The sequence below is a fragment of the Phyllostomus hastatus genome, unplaced genomic scaffold (genome assembly GCF_019186645.2).
Source record: "Phyllostomus hastatus isolate PE091 unplaced genomic scaffold, TTU_PhHast_1.1 phas_contig_198, whole genome shotgun sequence".
In the NCBI taxonomy this organism is placed as follows: Eukaryota; Metazoa; Chordata; class Mammalia; order Chiroptera; family Phyllostomidae; genus Phyllostomus; species Phyllostomus hastatus.
In genome coordinates, this window is record NW_025333715.1 from 6,074,952 (window position 1) to 6,090,828 (window position 15,877).

A 15,877-nucleotide genomic window follows, 5' to 3' on the forward strand; every position below is an offset into this window, starting at 1 on the left:
GCCTGTTTGAACCGAGAGCCCTTTCTAAACTTCAAGTGCTGACTCTCAGAAACAGCCCATGATGATCAGGGAAGCAAAGAACTGGACCGGAGGCAGGAGGTTGCAAGTGGCCCCAGTGGCCCCAACGTGCCATGCCTTCGCAGGGTGGCCGGCCCCCCCTGTTCCGGGTGGCCACTGCTCGCATGCGCTAGCAAGTGCGCGAGGACGGCAGGACCCCGTGCAGAGCAAGGCCAGCTGCAGTGGGGCAGATGTTTCACAAGACCGAGGGCAGTCAGTCCCTCGTGTCTCTCTAGTGTGGGTCCTGGGGGCGGAGCCTGAGCCCACGTGCACATGCCAGGCAGGGAGAGAGCCCCTCCAGGGCCCAGGCTGGGGCCAGGTGCCCGCAGGTGGTCGGGAAACAGGGAGGGAATGAAGGGTGCAGGCTGGAGCCTTCTGGGGAGACCTGGGTTGTCGGCCTGCTGGACTGGCTGGCTCCGCTGATGCCAGGGAGACAGGGAGACACCGTCGCAAACAGTGCCGTTTGGGAGTCGCCAGCTGGAAGCCCACGAGGCCCACATGGGGCCCCCTGGAGGCCACGGGAGGCAGGGCCACTTACTGAAGTGCCTGGGCTCCTTGGCGCGGGGGCCGGGCTTGGCGGAGGTGGGGACCCCCGGGCCCGGGGGAGCCTGGCGCCGGCTCTGCAGGGCCTGGTAGAGGCCCAGGGCCCGGCGCTTGGCCTTGCGCAGAATGTGGCAGACGTACTGGAAGATCTCCTCGTAGCAGTCGCCGGGCTCGGCGTAGCTGGCCACCGTGCTGGAGGACAGGTAGCGCTGCCGCTGCTCCAGCATCAGCCGGTGCTCCCGCTGCTTGGTCTCCGAGAACTGGGTCGCTATGACAACGAGGCACAGGTTGATCATGAAGAAGGAGCCCACCTGTGACCAACGGGAGGAGAGGACAGGGACAGAGGGGACAGGGAGGTGTGGAGAGGGGGTGGGGCAGGAGGGAGACAGGCGAGACGGAGAGGGACAGGGACACAGAGGCAGAGACGGCGTGGTGAGGCGGGGTGCGAAGCGGAGGGACAGGAGACAGGACGGAAGGAAGAAAGGGGGAGGGACAGGGACAGAGACGAGAGGAGACGGGGAAAGGCCAGAGCGGGAGGCAGACAACCAGGGACGGCCAGGCGCACAGAGACACAAGGACGAGGAGAGACACCGAGAGAGAGAGAGAGAGACAGGCTCAGAGAGGACAGAAGCAGAGGGCGCAGGAGACGCAGAGGGGCAGGGGCGGGGGGAGACGGGGAGAAACAGACGGGGAGAGGAGGGTGGGGGCCCGGAGAGACGGGCACGGCACAGGCAGGGACAGGAAAAGAGCGCTGAGGCCCGGCTCCAAGGGGAGCTCACGGCCGCAGGCGGCAGTGGCCCGGGCAGCTCCCCAGGCCCCCCGGAACCTGCTTCCAAACCTGCCCCCCTTAGGCCCCCCAGGCTCTGGCCACAGCTGCCCTCCCACTGGAGACATCGCTGCTGAGGCCAGGAAGGAAGGCACAGCCCCTCTCGGGCTATCCAGGCCCCGAGTCCCACAGCAGCCCCGCCCTCTCTCTGACCTTGCCTTTGGCCCCGGCTGGGCGTCCACACAAGAACAGAGAGGCATCCCCGAGAGCGTGTTTGCCCGTGTGGCTCTGTGTGGGCTTGGGCGGGGTGGTGGGAGAAGCTACCCAGGTAGCGCCGGAGTCCTGCCGCCTCAGCCCCAGGACTCAGCTCCAGGGGCCCCTCTTGCTCTGGGTTCCAGAAGGCGAGCCCTCCCCTAGCATTTGCTAAGCCTCTGAATGGGCTCAGACCCTGAATGGGCCCAGGGAGGGGGTGGGTGGCTTTTCCTCCCTTCCAGGCTGCCCACCGGGAGGGTCCTGCAGGCTGCAGCCCCGCTCACCGATTCACCCTTCTTCCCTCCTCTCCCCTATGGCATGGCGGGGGAGCTGGGGTTCTGCAGCCTCGAGCTGGGGCCTGTCACACCCAGAGGACTCTGGGAAAATTCCCAGGTAAGAACACACCCCCCTTGCTCACTCTCCCAGTCATTTCCTTCACAGGCATTTCCTGGAGACCTGCTCCATTCCGGGCCTGTGGGAGGGGGATGGAGCCTGCCCTATGGAGCTCACACCTGCCAGCCTCCCACCCTGTCTGCTGCTGCCGCTGCCCCGGGGACCCAGGCGGCTCCCCATGCCCTCTGGACGGCCACCTCCCCGTCTGCAAAATGGAAGGCTCAGACATAGCCAGCTTAGAACTTCTCCACGCACTGGGGACCTGGGGACCTGGGGCTGAGGGCTGAGGGCTCCGCCCCAGCAGGGCATCCCGGCCAGGCACCTCACCACTCCGGGGCACCTGCTCCCCACCTAAGGAACAAGCAGGTGACACTGCATGGCCAGGGGTGAGGCGGTGAAGGACAGCGTGGTCGCTCGGGCTCCGTCTGGACTGTCATTGTCCCCCATTTCACTGTGAGCTCGGGAGCGAAGGGGCCTGCTGTGGGTGGCGCGGGTGGTCACCCACCCCAGCATCGGCGCCAGAGCATGCTCCAGCCTGCCTCTGGACGCCTGGGCTTCTCTAGCTGCCCCCGCGCTCTCCGCGCCCCCTGCTGGAGGGGTCTGTCTGCTGCAGGGTCCCTGGGAACACCCCTGCCCAGAAGGCTCTTCCTCTGGCTGTCACACCCACACCCCCTTTCCCCACCCCTGAGCCTTTAAGGCTCAGGTTCTGGTGTCACCTCCTCCAGGAAGCCTCCCACTTCCCACCCCTCCTCTGAGCTGGGTTAGAGACCTCCCTGGGTGTCTCTCTATCTCAGCTCCTAAGATGCTGTCTGGTCACTGCCTACCACTGGCTACAGCCATCCCACCCCCGAGGCGGTGAGCTCCTCCAGGGCAAGGCCCGTCTGGCTCACTGCTCAGCTCCGAGCACCCTGCCCCGGGCCTGGCGCAGGGCAGGCGTCCCTGAGCGCCCCGGGGACTGGGCCAACCAGCGGATGAGCGGCAGCACTGAACGGGGTCTGCGTCCACCTCCCTTACCCTGGGGGCCTCCTAAGGGTCCACGGCCCCAGCCGCCCCAGGAAGACATCAGAGCAAAACCAACAGCAGGTGGGTCATCGGTCAGCTAGCTCTGAACCCCCAGGACGAGGTCCCACCAGCCCAGGATGGGGGGCTGCCCCCTCTCCCACCGCCAGGAAGCCGGAGAAGCCAGCGCACAGCAGCAGCTGGGAGGCTGCAGCGACTCTCCCAGGAGCGCATCGCCTTGACATCTGGGGACTGTGCGGGGACTGTGGCTGTAGCTGCAGCCAGGCACGGCACAGCGATGCAGCCGCGCAGCCACACAGCCACACAGCAGATGAGCTGGCTCTGGGGAGACTGTGCGGGGGAGGGTGGGCAGGAGGGGCTGGCCACAAGGGGGCCCTGCTCTGTGGAGCAGATGGAGCCCCGTCTCCAGCTCCACATCACCCCCACAAGGCAGGGCTGCCTGCAAGGTGGGGTCCTTCCCAGAGTTTCAGGGAGCTCCACCAGGTCACCACAGCCTCAGCCTCCTCTCCAAGCCCTGCTTGGGAAGCAGGCCGGGCCTCCATTTCAGAGCACCCCATCTTCCCGGCCAGGAAAAGAGGGGGAAGCCGGAGCCCGGGGGAAGCTTCCACCCGGGGGCTGCACGGGGCTCAGGTCAATGAAACGCATGTATCCCAGGGCCTGGGAGGCAGAAAAACAGGAGCGGAGCCACGGGCTGGACTCAGACGCCAGGAATGAGAGGTGAAGACAATCAGACGTGATGGATGCTTCCAGCCACCGCCCCCGACGCGTCCTTTCAATCACCCGCTGCTGAGCTGCATTTCAAAAACCGCCACCCCTGCTCTCTCCCACCCAGCTCTTCCGGCTCTGAGGAGCTCCCCGGGGACCCCCCGAGACCCCGACCCTGTCCCCTGGTCCACGAGTCCTTGAGCTTGCCCGGAGAGGCCAGCTTCCCTGACACTTACTATGATGAGCAGGATAAAATAGATGAAGTTGTAGAAGGAGTGAGCGTCCATCACGTAGTACATGATCTCCACCCAGCCCTCCAGAGTGATCACCTGCAGCCGGGCGGGGCACACGGGGGGAGAGCCTGAGCCGGGCTGAGCCTCGGGGAAGGCAGGCAGCAAAGACAGCGCCCGACAGGGGCCCTACTGTGTGCCGGGACGCTTTGCACAGGCCGCCTCTCAGACAGGGCAGCCACCTGCGCCCTCATCCTCCGGGTGAGGACACTGAGGTTCAGAGAGGGTAAGGCACCTGCCCAAGGGTGCACAGCCAAGGAGTGGACCTTGACCTGGTCCCTATCCAGCCAGAGCCCACCCCCTTTCCAGTCCACCACACCAAGGCGGAAGGGCTGGCCGGAGGGGTCCCTGGGCTCCAGCTCACCAGTGGGCCTCTCTCTAAACCTCAGCTTCTTCCCTTCACTGTGTGTGGGGCTAATGGAGCCCACCTAGCAGGGCTGGGGGCAAGCTCAGCCACGCCCGGGACCATGGCCATGATGCAGCTGGTGGGACTCTGTCCCCACACACTCCCTCCCGGAGAGGGAGGTGGAGCAGCTTTGGGCAAGACAGACACAGGGTCCTCCCCAGCGCTGCTGTCTTGTTCGCTTTCCGCAAAGAAGGAGCCCCTCCCTGGGCAGCCCACCCACCCAGTCCCACAGGCATGCCCCACAGTGCAGCTGCTGGGCTGTGATCACCTCGCGCCTGGGAGCTCTGAATCCCGTGATCCTGCCGCGCCCCAGAGCTGAGTGAGCGGGCAGCCACCCCAGTGAGGCCCCACCCCCTGGGGGCCTCTCCCACTGCCCTCTGCTCCCGCCCCTTCTTCCCTCGGACAGCGGCGGCGCGGGAGCCCTCCCCCAGCGTGCACTGCGCACTGGGGGGGAGGGGGGTGCTGCTCTGCTCGCTCCGCCCCCGCCCCCGCAGCGCGGTCCAGCCCCAGGGGCCTCACCTGGAAGATGACGATCCAGGCGTAGCCGATGTTGTCGAAGTTGATGGCGCCCTTGTGCGGGTTGGCGCTGCCCGTGCGGCACACGTTGTAGTAGCGGTTCCAGTTGACGCAGAGCCCGCTGGCGTTGGGGTCCGGGCGCCCGGGCCCGAAGTCGTAGACGTCGTCCTTGGACAGACAGCACTCGCGGCCCTGCTCCTTGAGCGGCGGGATCTCGTGGCAGCCCATGATGCCGTTGTCCCCCGAGAGGGAGCAGATGAAGGGCATCTCGTCGTCCTCCTCCGGCTGGTAGTAGGGGGGCAGGGCCACATCCCCTTGTCTGTCCACAGACGGTGGCGGGTGCGAGAGGAGAAGGGGAGGGGTTACTGCCTTCGCCTGCAGGCCTTGGCACATGCTGTTCCCTCCGCCTGGGACACCTTTCCCCACCTCCGAGGCTGCCACAGAAATTCCCCCGGAACCACTGTGGTCAGTTCCAGGGTGGCCCCACCCCAGGAGGCTTCCCTGAGGGATCAAGCAGAGCTGGTCCTGGGCCCCCCACCCCACCCCAGGGCCAGCCTGTGTCCTACACGCGCCTCCACTCCTGCTGCTGGGGTACATGCACCCAGCTCCACTGGGAGGCTGGGTGCTCTTCGGATAGGAACTGGGTCCCAGCCTCCCAAGTGCCCACACTGTGTGGATAGCGCAGAGGAGGCCCTCGGTGAACAGATGCCGAATGTTACCGACCCACCCTTCCCATCTCCGGGACCTTGGACGGGTCGCTTGCTACCCCCCCAAGACCCGATTTCCCATCTATAACACGGAGAGAGCGACCCCTGTCCTGCCCTCCCGAAGCGCTCATCTATGATGTGCCGGAATCCCAGCCAACATCTCAACAGGATTTTGTCTGTGGAACTTGACCACACGGTTCTAGGATTGCTCTGGATGAGGGACCAGTCAAGACAACTTTTTAAAACAGGAAACATGAGTACAGTCCAGCCCTACAAGACAGCGAAATACTCTACGACGACAGCTGTTAATACAGTGATACTGTCACCAGAACAGAGAGGTTCGTGGGCCGTCACGGTGCACAGGGACAACCCGTGTGTGAAAGAGAACTAATGCAGCAGAGACGCCTTTCAGACCCACGGGGGATGGAGGGGCCACATAACCAGCGGTGCTGGGACAGCCGCTGTCTGTTTGAAAGATAATGAAGATAGATTCCCTACCTCACACCGTGAACACAAATAAGCTTCCTGAAGACTTGGTACCAAAAGAAGAAAAGAATGTAAATTTCTCATTATTAATTGTTTATATTTTGAATCTATTAGCTTAAGTAAAATAAACTTATTATAATTAAAAAAAAAACTTCCAGTGGATTAGAAAGCATAAATGCAACACATCTAACCACACAAATATTATAAGAAAACATGGAATACTTTTTGTTAACTCAAGATAGATAAGGCCAAGCCAAGAACCACATGATTTCATTCATACGTGGGACATGTAACTGAAACTCTCACACAACAGTATGGCAGTGACCACAGAGGGAAGGGGAGGAGCAGTAAAGGGTACAGGGGCCCAAATATAGGTAACGGATGGTGATTTGGGGGGCACACATTGCACGATGCAGACCAGGGGCCACAGAAATGCATGCTGGGCACCTGTGGGCCCCACTGACCAGTGACACCCCAATACATTTAAGCTTTAAAAAAAGATAGGTAAGGCCTTCCTGGATAAGACACACAAAATCCAAATTCTACAGAGAAAAAAGGTCAATAGTGACTATATACGAATATAACACTTCTAGGACAGAAACCATAGCACACAAAGTAAAAAGACAAGCAACAAACTGAAGTAAAAGGGAGGCCAACTTTGTCTGTAAGGGGCCAGACAGAAAATAGTTTTCTGCAATCCACACAGTCTCAGTGCCAGTTACTCAACTCCGCCCCTGGAGCACGTGAAAACAGGCCCGGGAAACGGGAACGGTGGGCGTGGCTGTGTTCCAATAAAACTTTATTTACAAAAACAAAAACAAAGTATTTGCAACATATAAAACAGATAAAAGATAACTGTCTAGAGCATCTTAAAAATCTGTAAGAAAACTCAATAAGAAAAATAAATAAGAAAGCTAAATCAATAAGAACATAAAAAGAACCCACTTGGGGAAAAAAGGACAAAAGGACAAAAACCCACAGAGACAATGAGAATGGCCAATGTGCGGGAAGAGATGATCACGTCCCGCAGGAGAGTGCAAACGAAAAGAACACTGTGGTCATTCACATCCGTCCTAATGGCACACATTTCAGGGTTGACGGTTCTGAGTGTGCAAAAGGGTGCGTGCCAACCGACACGCTCACACACTGTTGGTGGGAGCGGAAATCAGTACACCCGTTTTGGCGGACGCTTCGGGAACCTCCATCAGCAGTGAACACACACACCCCCACCCAAACACCCACGGACACCTGCCTGCGACGAAGGCCCCACTGCAGCTCAGTGGGGGCAGGGCGGGCTTCCCGACCAGCGTAATGGGACAGGGGGACACCGGGGAAAAGCAGACCCCGGCCCCCACCACGCACCACACTAGAAACTGTTTCAGCTGGAACACGTGGTCCTAAATGTGAACGACAGAACAAGAAAGCTTCTAACAGCAAACGTGGGAGAATATTTTCAGACATGACCTTGCGTGAGGAAAAGGTTTCTTAAACTAGACACAAAAAGCAATACTTTAAAAATGATTGATAATCTGGACTTCATTACCTCGAAGAGCTTCTGAGAGTGAAAATGGAAAACTCAGGCTGGAATAAAAATACCGAATACCCACCACAGGGCCCAGATCCAGGATATAAAGAACTACTGCACATTTACGAGGAAAAGAAAGACAATGCTATTTTAAAATGGCCAGAGACCGTAACAGACACTTCCCAAGAAGACATGCAAACGGCTGATAAAACACGAAAGATGCACACCACCATCAGCCAGCAGGGAAACACGAATTAAAACCACAGTCAGAACCAACACCGAGTTCTGCCACGGGCGTGGGGCGACGGGCACTCTCAGACCGCTCTAGTGGACGCCAAGTGCAGCCGTGTGGGAGAGCGGGGCGGGGGGCGGGGGCGGCCAAACCTACAGCAGCGAAACATACGCACACCCTTCACCCGGTGACTCCATTCCCGGGCGTTGACCCAAGAGGAAAGGGTGGCTATATCCATCCAAAGACATATACAAGAACATGTATGAGTCATGAGACCCAAAAAACCAGAAACAACCCAAGTCAACGGCAGAATGGGAACAGAAGTGGCAGTGTTCTCACTCCGCGGAATCCTCAGCAGTGATGGAGAAGGAGCTACTGACACGTGACAGCCAGGATGAGTCTCACAGACATGTCGTGCTGAGCCCAAGACGCAGCCACAAAAGGTAACGTCCTAGAGGATTCCATGTAAAGAAGCCTCCAAAACAGGCAAGACAAATCCACGGTGACAGAGGTCAGAACAGTGGTGCCCGGGGAGGAGGGGCAGTCACTGGGAAGGCACTGGAGGGAGGCTTCCAGGGCGTGGAAGTTTCTCTGGGTAGGTGGATGGACACTCCGCACACCCAGGGCAAACCTCCTTAGGCTGCACATGTGATGCTTGTGCCTGCTACTAAATGTGATTTATTATATCTCGACAAAAAAGAATTAAAAAGGTATAAAAACTTGGACCAGCAATTATGGGCCTCGCCACAGAGCACCTGTGCACACCAGGCGCCCTGCAGCCTTGCACGGCAGAGCAAACGCTCCGTCTCCTGCTGCGCCGCGGGCTTGGGGGTGGCGGCCCCTCAGGTGCGTTTGTCGCCTGGGAGGATGACTGGAAGTGCTTCCCTGATCTCTCCCCGCCCCCCAGCCGGGCGCACCGCAGGCGTGCACTAATGCATCTGACAACGGACGCACCCTCGTGTGCAGACACATCTGTGCGTACACCCGAAGACGCGGCCGATCCCTCACCGCTGGGATTCTGTAGATGTCAAACTTCCCAGGCAACTCACCCCAGCTCCTCCAAAAGCCGAAGCTTTGTTTAAACAGCTGCTGACAGGCGTGTCTGAGGAGCAGCCCACACCCCCGCTCTTAGACACAAGGGGGCTGCACGCGTGGGGACCCTTCCCGGGTGACTCGGAGTCACTGACAGGGAGGGCTGGCTGCGCTGTGATTCCAGCACCAGGTTCCGCGTCTGCCTGAGGGTTGTCTGTCTGCTTTCTCCCTGCTGGCCTCACGGCTTCCTGGGTCTTCACGGCCCTTCGCCCTCCCAGCCCACCCCCTTCCACCCCGGGCCCCGAAACAACCCAGAGACGGTGCGGCCACACACCCACGCAGAACTTCTGGCTCCCGAGAACCTTAACGACTAACAGCCTACTGCTGACCGGACGCCTTACCGATAACATAAACAGTCGATTCACACACTTGTGTTACACACTACAGTCTTACAGTAAAGTAAGCTGGAGAGAAGAAAACGTTAATAAGAAAGCCCTAAGATTTGTCTGCAAGTTTTTGCAAATTGTTGCACATCTGCACAGAATTTGCCAATATATTTGTTGGGGGAAAAAAAAACCTGCACCGAAGCGGACCTGCGCAGCGGGTCAAACCCGTGTTGTTCACGGGTCGGCTGCGGCTTGCCGCTTCCGCTCTGTGGGCCCCGATTCCCAGTTACCAGGTTACAAGTCTGCATTACGCACAAGCAAGGCCCTGGGAACTGAATGAGCACCGCGGTGGTTTCCTCGCAGACCGGGACTTTGTGATAGTGACCCTGGGAGCTCAGAGGCCTTCTGTGCTCACGTTATGGTCCCGCTGCTCAGGGGAGACCCACTGCTAACCCACCTCCGCACGCCCCTCGATTTCACCACGGGGAGTCAGGACTGGGACCAGGTGCTCAACGGGGAGACCTTCCCAGCCCTCAAAGGTTCAGCACCAGGGGGACCTGGCCGGGAGCCGCCCAGGGGGCCAGGGCTGACTCACATGGTGAAGTTCTCCTCCAGGAAGCAGCGGTTGCGCAGCAGGCCCGCCCACAGCTGCACGCCGATGATGCCGAAGATGAAGAAGACGAAGAAGCAGAGCAGGAGGACGTTCCCCAGCATGGGCAGCGTGTCCAGGAGCAGGTTCACCAGGATCCGCATACCTGGGAGGCCGAAGGGTGGAGGGTGGTGGTCGGACAGGCCGCAGGGAGCCCGGAGAGGACAGGAGGAGAGCAGGGTCAGAGAAACAGAGAGGGGGGCAGGGAGAGGACAGGTGGGGACGCGTGGCCCAGGGCTCCTTACTGCTCCCCGCCTGCTCGGCGGCCACCGGAGAGGCCTTCTCCTTGGTGTCTGCCCCCCTACCCAGAGGCCATGGAAATGGCTCTGGGCCCCAACACACTTCCGCTAGATAGTGGTTGAATAAGCAGGCACTTGTGGGGCCCCTCTCACATGCCACGCACTCTCCTGGGTAATGCACAAGGGTGGCCTCCTTCGGTCTTCACGACAACCCTGTGAGGTCGGTAACTTTACCCCAACCTTACAGAAGAGGTCACTGGCTGAAGAGGTTCATTGACTGAAGCTACTTGCCCAGAACACACAGCCAGAAAATGGCAGCGTTTGGATTTAAACCAGGCGCCCTAACAGCAAGCCTAGCACTCTCTGCCGTGTCCAGGGCCTGGGGCCCGGGCTGGCTCACCTCACTACACTCAGCACCCACCCAGGATGGGCACAGCCGGCGCCTAATGAATGCGTCCTGAGTGCCCTTCATCTCCGGGGCAGTCAGCAGCCCCCTGATCACGCCAGGAAGAATCACCTTGGCGACCCAGCCCCTCGCACGACGGAACCAGGCAGAGCCACCTACAGAAGAGTCATGGCCTGTGAGGGACTCAGCTCTGGCCTGATGTCAGGAAAAGTAGCCTTTTCCCTTCCCGACAAATAGCGGCAATGAGCCAGTCAAGCCAGTGGCAAGAAGAGGAGAAAACGGGGAGATAGGAGTGGAGAGCGGAGTCCCCCGGGAGGCCACGGGGTGACCCCAGGCAGGTTCAGGCAGATGGGGGATGGGCAGAATGCGGTAGTCACGTCCTGGAGCGGCTGCCGGCTGAAACTGGCGGGCAGGGAGCGCCTGTGGGAAGCACGCAGCCCCCGACTTCCAGAGACCCCAGTTCAAGGCCTGCCCTGCTGGCCTGTGGGGCCCTGAGCCTGTCCCTCTCCCTCTTGGAGGATGAGGCCTCTCAGCCAAAGGGCCCGAGAAGACAACAACCACCCTGTAAAGGTCCCCAGCTCAAGGGCCACCCCCCCCCCAGGAAAGGGAGAACACACCCAGCTTCCAGCCCCACCCCCGACACTTAGTCAGTCTTCACGTCTGCACCCCCATCCTTCCTTTCTGTCCCCTCGGGCCCTGGGTTGCCTTTTCTCTCTCCACATCCCCAGTCCCCCGCCTCACAGCCCACCCGTGAAGGTGACCTGCTCTCCCCAGTGTGGGTGATAGCCACCAGAATGACCTCAGTATGTTACTCCCTCCTTCTAACTCCAAGCGTGGAGGTCCAGCCACTCTAACCACTGGAGAACCCACAGAAGCACAAGGCCCAGGCAGGTGGGTCCCCTCTGTGGCTTCATCCAGCCACCTTTCCCAGTCCTGGGCTGACATGGAGACCACATGACCCAGGCCTGGCCAATCCACATGTTTTGTTCCCACAGCCCCAGGGTGTCGGTCCAGGATGGGCATGTGACCCCGGCCAGGCCCAATGAGAGTAAGTCCCTAAGACTCCTACTGGAACTACAGCAGGGGAAATGCTCTTTTTCTGCAGAGGCTGCACGCTGGGCAGAGTTAACGCTGAGGCTGCTGGGCCCATCTGGCCTCAGGAAGGCAGTGCCCGCCCGGGCTGAAGCCAGCCCAGGGGAAACAGAGCCCACGGCAGAGAGGGGGCGATTCCCGACAAGAGCCTCTCTCTAGAACACGGATCTGGACACGTCGCCGCCACCGTGCACGAAAACCTCAGGTCCCCACCACCTACGGAAGTTGTGGGCTAGGTCCCAGAAGGTAGCCTGTGAACCCTAGGAAACTGCTGTAGACGACGCAGGTCTGATGCCGCGGGTTTTTCTGGGAGCAGGTCCATGCAAGGGTCTGCGGCTCCAACGAGGGTCAAAAGCTGGTGCGTCACCCTTGGTCGCTCATCACCCCCACCAAGACCTGGTGAGGTCCGACACCGCCCACCTCTCGAGACTCACCCCCCTCGCCCTCACCCCCTCCCCAACCTCTCGCACCAGTGCGCGCCCCGTGCAACACCAACTACCCGAAGTTCCCCAAACCCACCACGGGTCTCGCGCCTCCATGCCTTTACTCACGTTATTCTCTCCCTCTCTTCCCTCTCTCTTGTGCCTGGAAAACCCCTGCTCGGCCACCGCAGCCCAGCTGAAGCTCGGCGTTCTCCCTGTGAAGCCTCCCCACACAATTTCCCACCCCAGCCCAGGTACAGCCCAGGCCAGGTAGAGAGAGCCCAGCCCCGGTACAGCCCATCCGTCTCTCCCCGGCCCTGGGCAACCTGGGCCCCGGTGACCGAGCCTGGGCTGCGGTGGAGGCTGCTCAGGCCCATCAGCCTCTCACCTTCTCCCAGCCCCGGCGCACAGCTGCCAGTCACCCTCCCGTCCCTTCCCCCGGGCTGTGAGCTCCTGGGCCCGAGTCTGAGGCACCCCCCGGGCTCCCGGATGCCAGCGGGTCCTGGCCCGGAACAGAGGCCCAGCCAATGTCTGGGGAGTGACGGCTCCTGAACACCTGGAGGGGCAGGGCGTGAGCAGAGAGCGGCAGACAGGGCAGAGGGGGTGGAAAGCTGGTGATAAGAACGGTGGCCTGTCTGGATCTTTGTTCACTCCTGGTGTGACGGTGAGGGGGTTTTCAACAAGGGTCGTTGTTTAGGACGTGCATCAGGGTCTCTGGGTGGAGAGGTCTCCAGTCAACACTGAATGCCCACCCACACCCTCCCTCCCACAAAACTAGGTCGGCCCCTCTCGGAGAGGCAGTGGGGCTTCCTTGCAGGCAGCTGCCTCCTGCTGAAAGCAGAGCATGGTAAGTGAGGGCCTGGTACCCCAACTCCCCACATCCGCTATCCCCCCAAAGAGTAGCCAGGGATGTTGGGAGGAGGGAAGCAAAACAAAAAATAGATCAAGCACCCGCTAATCCATCCGAATGCCAACTAAGTCATCGCCGGCCTTTCTGGGGTCCCACCGACCACTCTCGCACTGAACACTCACCGCCGCGGCTGCTGTGTGCCCGGCGCTGGGCAGGCCACTGCGGGCTGAGGACGAGCAAGTCCCACTTTCCACCCCCTCGGGTGAAATGCAGTGCAGCAGCAGGGGACGGGGGACCCCAGGCTGTGGGGAAAGGACCCTGCCCCAGGGCAGGACAGCTCTGGGCACTTTCCTGAGGGGCCGACTTGAGCCAGACCTTCCATATGACAGGAGCTCGTGACAAAGGCACAGAGGGTGACCCTCCAGACAGTGTGCCAGGGGCATCTAAGGAGTGTGGGCTCTGTGACAGCTGACCGGTTGGGGAGGCCAGCCGGCAGACTGCTATGCAGGCCGAGGCCGTGATGGGCTCTGGGGTTGCAACAAGAAGAGGCCAGTCCGGGAGGCCAGGGCAGAGGGCCAGGCGGCGGCTGCTGTGAGAAGGGGCCAGACCAGAAAGGCCTGGAGGAGGCAGGAAGCGGCTGGCTCAGCGCGATCCGCGCCTGGCTGCTCCCCGGAGCCCAGCCTTTGTTGCCCAATTAATTACATGTCCCTTGTTCTCCAGGATACCAGAGTTCTGAACGGCTCCTGAAAACCTGCCCGCCTGGCTTCCCTGAACGGCAGCCCGATCCCTCCTCCCCCACCCCCTTCTCCTGGGCCGGGCCCAGCTCATTCATTCAGGGTTCTCCCAGGGAGCCCCAGGGCCACATTCAAGCTAATCGGGGGCTAAGGATGAGCCTGTCACGTCTGTGCCAGGGACGGGGAGCCGTGGAATTAGGGAGGCACGGAGGAGCCCCCGAGACCCTGGCTAATCCTCCTTTTTTTTTTGTATGCCCACAGTCCAGTGATCGGCCAAGGCAAGTAAGAGGTTTCCGCCTGCCCTCCGCTCCCCTGGCACCGGGCTTGGCGATGGAGGCAGAGAGGGGAGAGAGAGAGCGAAGGCTGAGAAGAGGGGTGGGACGTCCCCAAAATTTGGGGTTCGAGGCCAGAGGCGTGGTGGCCAGAGGCCATCGGTGGAGACGGGGCTCCATTCAGACACGTGGAGTTTGGGGCGCCTGGTACACATCCACGTAAAGTTGTTCCGTAAGATCTCGGGGCTGGGGGGTCAGGAGAAAGGAGTATGGCCTGGAGTTTCACGTGGGTGGCCCCAGGGGAGAGACAGTCTCTGGATGGACGGCATTTCAGTCAGGAGCCAGGAAGGGACAGATGACAGATGGGTGACCGGATGGACCTACTCAACCTCTTCACCCCCTTTTTCCAGGGACCCCGAGACAGGACTCTCTGTTCTAAGGGAAGCTGGGCAGCAGCCAGGCAGGGACACCCGTGGGTGGCAGCGGGGGACCTGGGAGGAGCGGGCAGGCGGGCTTCCTGACCGGCATCGCCCCTGGAGGCCCGGGTCTCTCTGCAGACAGGCTCTATAGCCCAGGTCAGCGCCACCACACTGCCGGGTCAGCTCGGGGGGCGGAAACAGCCCCACTCACAGCAGCTTCTGCTGGGGCTGCGGCCCACAGCCGAGAGGAGGGGCCGGGGGCAAGGGGGCCCGAGGCTGCAGCCCCTTCTCTCTCTGGTCTGGCCAGGGGAGTGGAGGGTGCTGAGCGGCCAGGAAAGGCCGTCCACTGCTCCCACCACTGCCAGCGCCACCTGGTCAGGGGCACAGTGGGTGCCCAGGAGGTCGGGCCACGCAGCGTATGGATACCACCCAGCCCCAGGATACAGCTGCTGTCCCAGCCCAGGTGGGGGCGCCAATGAGCTGATGAGGGGCCTCGGCGCCCACTCCTGCGATAGGAAACACACCCCAGCCCAGAAGTGGGCACCCCTGCACCCTCCATCCCAGGAGAGGCTGTGGGTCCCTTCCCAAGGCCATCATGCCTAGGGTGTGGGTCTGACCCGGGTCCCACTGCGGCACAAAGAGCTACTCGTCTTCAAACGTCCTGACCCCGCTCCTCCGTGAGGCCTCCTTCAGGTGCACGGAGGCCCTTCCCCTCGGCCTCTGCTGCCTCCGGCAGAGCACGTGTCCCCCTGGCCCATGGCTCCGGCTCGCCTGTCTGCCTGCGGAGCAGGGGCTGCGTCCGAATCTTCTCCCCGAGACCCCACAGTGGACCCAGGGCCTGGCCTGGGGGCTACTTTGGATGGACGGATGGATGGATGGGTGGATGGACGGACGGATGGATACATAGTGGTCCACTCCCTTCCACATAGCGCTGTCCCGCCCAGGAATCACTCGCCCCGTCTCCAATTTGTAGAGAAAATGTGACCCCGGGGGGTGGAGGCCGGGGTGTGTGGTGGGGGGGGGGGTCGTGTGCCTTCACCCCACCCCCACCTCCCAGCGTTTCCTCTCTCGCTGTCCTGGCTGCTCTTGTCCCTGAGTCAGGCTCTAACCAGATGTTTTGGCCAGATGTTCTCCCACCTCCATCTCTTCAGAGAAACCCAATCCCCGGGGAAATGGGGCCCCTCCCCTCCATCTTCCCTCCTCTCTCCCCAGCTCCATCTTTTCCTTCCTCCCTCCCTTCCTTCCTTCCTTCTTTTCTTCCTTCCCCCTGGGAGCCGCCAGGCCTTTCTCCCACAGGGTGGCTTGGGAACCCCTTGTCGGTGCCAAGAACAGACAGCCCTGAAGGCCAAGGGGTGCCTGGGGTCAGGGACCCCCCTCCGCGTGCCCCCCGGTTCCGAGTAAACACACACTCCGAGTGAAAACACGGAGGTCTCACGAAGGTCTGCTTCCACGTGCGTCTCCCAGCCCCTTTATCAACA

The 15,877-nt window shown here is 61.1% G+C and overlaps 1 protein-coding gene across 2 annotated transcripts in view; it reads right to left on the bottom strand.

Moving 5' to 3' along the window:
* The window catches only part of CACNA1I (calcium voltage-gated channel subunit alpha1 I), a 93,023-nt gene that overhangs the window by 38,546 nt on the left and 38,600 nt on the right, over window positions 1–15,877 (bottom strand). For both annotated transcript variants that reach the window (XM_045834944.1, XM_045834943.1), the window contains 4 exons: window positions 9,912–10,071; window positions 4,952–5,267; window positions 3,973–4,065; window positions 596–911 (listed from right to left, as the gene is read on the bottom strand). In XM_045834944.1, coding sequence (XP_045690900.1) covers window positions 596–911; window positions 3,973–4,065; window positions 4,952–5,267; window positions 9,912–10,071 — 885 coding nt within the window. The remainder of the gene's footprint in view (window positions 1–595; window positions 912–3,972; window positions 4,066–4,951; window positions 5,268–9,911; window positions 10,072–15,877) is intronic.